The sequence below is a fragment of the Pieris brassicae genome, chromosome 5, assembly GCF_905147105.1.
Source record: "Pieris brassicae chromosome 5, ilPieBrab1.1, whole genome shotgun sequence".
Taxonomy (NCBI): Eukaryota; Metazoa; Arthropoda; class Insecta; order Lepidoptera; family Pieridae; genus Pieris; species Pieris brassicae.
In genome coordinates, this window is record NC_059669.1 from 19,702,942 (window position 1) to 19,708,184 (window position 5,243).

Here is a 5,243-nt window from a genome sequence, read left to right on the forward strand (position 1 = left end):
TTTTCTTAATAGCCTTAATAGTCAATAGCCATGACTCGACACAAAAAATTAACATCAATAGGTAGATATTATAATAGGTTACATATTTAAAAAATACGACTAAATTATAGGTTGTAAAGCAAATTGTATCGCTAAGGCATTTATTATGTGAAGAAAAAGGACAAACTGATTTGTTATAACCGCCAGCATTCAATGTCGAATATAAAACTGGTTACGGCCGTCATTCGACTTTGATTTATAAAACCTAGTTCCTACCTCTGATATTATGTTCCTATATCATCCAAATACGATACGTTTCTCTTAATATATTTCATAAAATTCAGTTATAGGTTTTCATGATAAAAATTCTGGCATATTTTTAAACATTTTATTACATCCAGTACAATAATAGTACATCGAATAATATTCATGTAAAATATAATAATTTTGGTCGCAAATTATTGACTAATACCTTATTTCTAACATTCTTAATATCTGGTGGGGAGTAGGCATTGACATTTACATACACTAATAGAATAGTTATACGAAATTATAATTAAACAAAAACAAACGGTTAACCCTTGCATCGGACTGAATATTTATAAATATGTATTAGCGGATTTCATTGTTTTCAAGTCTTATATGTTTAGAAATTTCAGTTTTTTACAATTATTTTATTCTTAAAAAACTTGTTTTATAAAAAAGTTTGTTCAACGGAAAGGCTTTAATTTAGATGAATATGAAAGAGTAACTCTTAGTAAATATAAGCTACAATTATGTAAAAATATAGAACTAATAGGCCGAAATATTATGGGACAAATCATCACAACCCTAAGCTAATTGCTAACACAATGTTAAAGGTTGCCACATCAAAATGAAACTAATAAATTCAATATAACACAGTATGGCAACATAAAGCGTTAATTTGAGCAAACCAACAATTTTAACCATATTATGTATATAGAATACCAAAATATTTTAATATTTTTAATAGCTGACTTGATGCACTTTATCCAGCATTAGTTTGTGTTTACAAATAAGGTTTAAATTCCATAAGTTTAAATTAATTTTCTTTCAGTTGCTTTATTTATAAATAAAAGAATATTGTATGTAAAATTCCAGAATAAAAATACCAACCTACCATATGTGACCACCCTAAAAATAGAAAAAATATATTTTAAACCTTATAATGGCAAAAACGTTTACTAACAACCATATGAGCCATGCTACTTTCAAAAGAATTTATTCATCATGGCACAAAAAAAAATATCTAAAAAAGTCTTTTAAAACCATAATAGTTTTTAAGTTTTTCTCCAGCTTTTTTATAATGCTGAACCCTTCAACAATTAATATACTATTGAATTATATATAATATTAAATAAAGTTATATTTACATAGGAGTTGTAACATTAAACTTATAGTGTGTACAATTATAGAGGCACACAGCTGCCTAATATGAAAAATCATAAAATAACCAAAGGGCCAAAGCATATTGAATATTTTCAAAGATCATAGGTTAGTCATATAAGTATTCATCTAAAGGTTAGATCCCATTTTAAAAGTGCACGCATAAAAAAAGTTTTAATTTAGCCATTGAACATTCAACAACATGAAAACTGGTTTTTAATGTATTATTTATTATATACATTTATTGCACTTCAAATATAACAAAATAACATAATAATATCCGAAATATGTAACTACTTGCCAAAAAAATGCACAGTTAACAGTCACTCCTTCGAGGTATGAAGCTTCAAACACTTAAATACCTACTTATTGAGCTAGGTTAAATGTCATAAAAACAATGTAATCCTATTCAAGCAAAATCCCAAAATTTTTATATTTTAAAAAACATTCATAATAGTATAATTGAATAAACATTCAGTCAAGGTATTCTTATATTATAATAATTGTATATAGGTATTCTAAATTATATTTACATTACTAAATATCAATCGATAATTGGACACATTCCGATAACAATATTAGTTTACACCTAAACATAATCATAGTCATTCAATAAAATTGCTTCAAAATTCTGTTAATTATGCTTCCGTCCATATGTGCTCTCTTTGTCTATTTTATTTCATTGACAAAATAAGAATGTAATATTGAGCACCTTAACAAGATGAAATTATTTACACATTATCAATATAACACTCAGATCTTTTAAACACATTAAAATAACTACTTATTACATAACTTAGCTGTCCAATTATGATGCCTGATGGTATGGATATGTATCAGAAAAACAGCCTGATACATTTAATATATTATTAGTGCCAGACTAAAAGGGACTTATAATATATTAAATGCAACAGTTTTGTACTGTTTTTTTTTGTAATTATATTTTCAAGTACACCTGTAAGATAATTTGCTTTGTGCAACCATCATACGACAATGTGGTTTATATGATCATCATAATATTACACTATTAAAAGCCTCTAATCATAGCAACGCTGTAGAATGCTACCATTAAAAAATGCACTCAATAAACTAAACTAAAAGGCTTAGAAAAAATGAAACAAACATTTTCCATGGCACTTACTTGAAATATTTTTTATCATTTCACCTACCTTTACCATAATTTTTTACCCTGATTTTTTCACGCAACTTGTTTTGGCAAAAACAAGTATTGTCACTTGATAACAGGCTTTCCTTAGATAACCCTGCCATTGTAAATTCGCCACTGTTTCTCCTATTTACCAATTCTAAAATGCTTCTTTAAAACCACTACAGTGATGTCAATTGAAAAAAAATATTAATTCTATTTAAAAAATGGCAAGTTACAGTTTATATAGCTCAATACATTCGTTTTTTTAAATGTAGACCTAGAATTATATTTGGCACAAAGATAATTTTTTTTTGTAAATAAAAAGTAATTTATCAATGCACCTCTTAAATACACTGCCCAGGGAGAAAAAATATTTGCTTTTGCATACAAAACATTTTGTTTTGTATTATTTCTGAAAATAGTTTACAGGCATACCTTTTTGGATGGACACAATTGGTAATATTTCTTAATTATAAATACATACTTACATGTATCACGTTTATAACAAATATTTAACCTGACTTAAATGTCCATGGTTAAAGGAACACAAATTAAATGACATTTCTTTTGTTCAATTATCTGATAAGCAAATTTGCCTTTTTAAGTGTTCTTTACTATCTTCACAATCAGAATTTTTTCTTTTCCGTGTATCAAACCTAACACCCGTTTCATGAACAACCCTTTCACTATTTTTAATAGCAGAAATAATATTCTCTTTAGAAGGTGCTACCAATTTTAACTCATCAAAATTATCACTAGCAGCCGGTTCTACCAAATGCATAACAATTTGCTCTAAATGTTTAGGGTCCTCTACTGGAGCTTCATCTTGTGTGATTGCCACATCACTTTGGTTAGTTTCAACATCAACCATTACTGAATATTTTCGTTTCATTTCTTCCATCATCTTACAACCATATTCTTCTCCTATAACACTATTTACACATACAAAGCTTTGAACTTTTTTAGTAGCTTTGTCTATTTCCAAGAAACCTCTTGTTCGCATGTAGATGAAATGACCTGACCTAGATATTAATCTATAGTAAGATTCCCCAAATTCCTTGCTTTCATCATACATTTGACGTAACACACAAATAACCCAGCGGACATCTTCTTTATGCATGAATACAAAAGCAGAGGTTCCTGTAACTTCTTCCGTCATATATCCAGCTGCCAGTGAAATGCTTTGATCACATTGGACAATTCTGCCATCAACAAGGTGCCTGGTCCAGTACTCTGAATAAGCTGTTGGTGGTAAAATCTTTACTGGCAATGGATTCGTAATAGGATGAACCATACCAATAAAAACAAAATCATTTCCACTTGATGAGAATGTTCTCTGATGTCGGACTCTTTGCCTTCTTATTGTTTTTTCATCTTCAACTCCATTAGATGTAGCTTTATCTGACTTACGTAGCATACCATCAATACGACAGCGTTCATATTTCGGTGGATCAGCTCTTGCACCAGCACGCAGTATTCTTATACAGAAATTATGGTGTTGCTCAAACATTTTTGAATCACAGCCAGTCTGTAATTCAGTTGGATAAATATGTTTTCGTAAAATTTCTTTATCTTCATTGTGAACATAATTGTATATATCTTGACCAAGCAGATCAACATGACAATAACCTAATTTTTCCTGAACATTTGGCGACACGTTAAAAATGCGACCGCGACATGTCACTGCGATCATAAATCCTCCAATAATGTCAAAAAATTTCATGATTGCATTTGACCAAGTTTCTAAATGACAACATTTTATAGTATCACCAAATACATGTTCGTTGCGAAGTTTGTTAGCGGCTAATCTTAGAACACTAGTTTTGTCTACCTTTCTCTGGGAGTGCACAATATCAGAAAGAAGGGTCATCATTTGTGCAATTTCTGAATTGAATTGACTTCTACGGTGCTTTTCTGCGATAATACGACATTCTCTATCACTCGCTTTAGCCTTCGGTAAATCCGGCGAGTGTGCATCAGACGAAGAATCTCCGCAACTGGTACTAGCCATATCAAAAGTAGGGGATATACCAAAATCTGGACTCGGCATGCTTGCTTGGGTAGGTGTAGCAGTATAGATATTTAGTCTTGTATTAGCAGCGCCTGGAGCAGCCATATCGAACAAATTTACTATCAAAACGCTGCCCTCGCTTACTTCAATTCATGCAACTAAAACGCTCGAGGGCATCGAAATAAAAAGCACCAACACTGAACTTTGAATCTGCATTAATCAACTATGCAAAAATTCCATTTTTTTAACATTTACATAGTTTATATATATTTTCAAAATAATAAGGTTTATAAATTATTCCAAAATAAGAGTCAGCACTTGTTTCACAATTTATTATCACTGGTCACAACAGTACTAACCGTTCGTATGATAACAACACGAGTCACGACTCACGACCAATCGAAAAACGGAATACGCCAAACATGCAACAATATGCTCAGAAGAAACTGCTGTCCCGTAGCTCCACTGTCTTAAATTGGCAATTGACATATGTCAGAAATGAGAAATCTTACTTACGTCAATGTCACTATATGTTTAGTGAATCTGTGGTTTTATTAATTATCTATAACTTTTCGACATTAAAATGTTTTAGATTATATTAAATTGTAACGTATTTATAGGCAGCGGCACGTAAGTCTAACGCTGGCCGATACGTGGAGGGGATTGCTGCGCATGTGTACTGTCGCGCACGCAATACAT

The 5,243-nt window shown here is 30.6% G+C and overlaps 1 protein-coding gene across 1 annotated transcript; it reads right to left on the reverse strand.

The window, feature by feature from the left end:
- Positions 1 to 353: 353 nt before the first annotated feature.
- On the reverse strand, positions 354 to 5,031 carry LOC123709617 (aryl hydrocarbon receptor nuclear translocator-like protein 1). The gene has a single exon (XM_045661059.1). The coding sequence runs from the start codon at positions 4,647 to 4,649 to the stop codon at positions 3,105 to 3,107; it is 1,545 nt and encodes a 514-aa protein (XP_045517015.1). The 5' UTR covers positions 4,650 to 5,031; the 3' UTR covers positions 354 to 3,104.
- Positions 5,032 to 5,243: the final 212 nt, after the last annotated feature.

Bases quoted from the DNA above. Each gene is read 5' to 3' on its own strand.
- LOC123709617 (XM_045661059.1), bottom strand. From the start codon at position 4,649: ATGGCTGCTCCAGGCGCTGCTAATACAAGACTAAATATCTATACTGCT.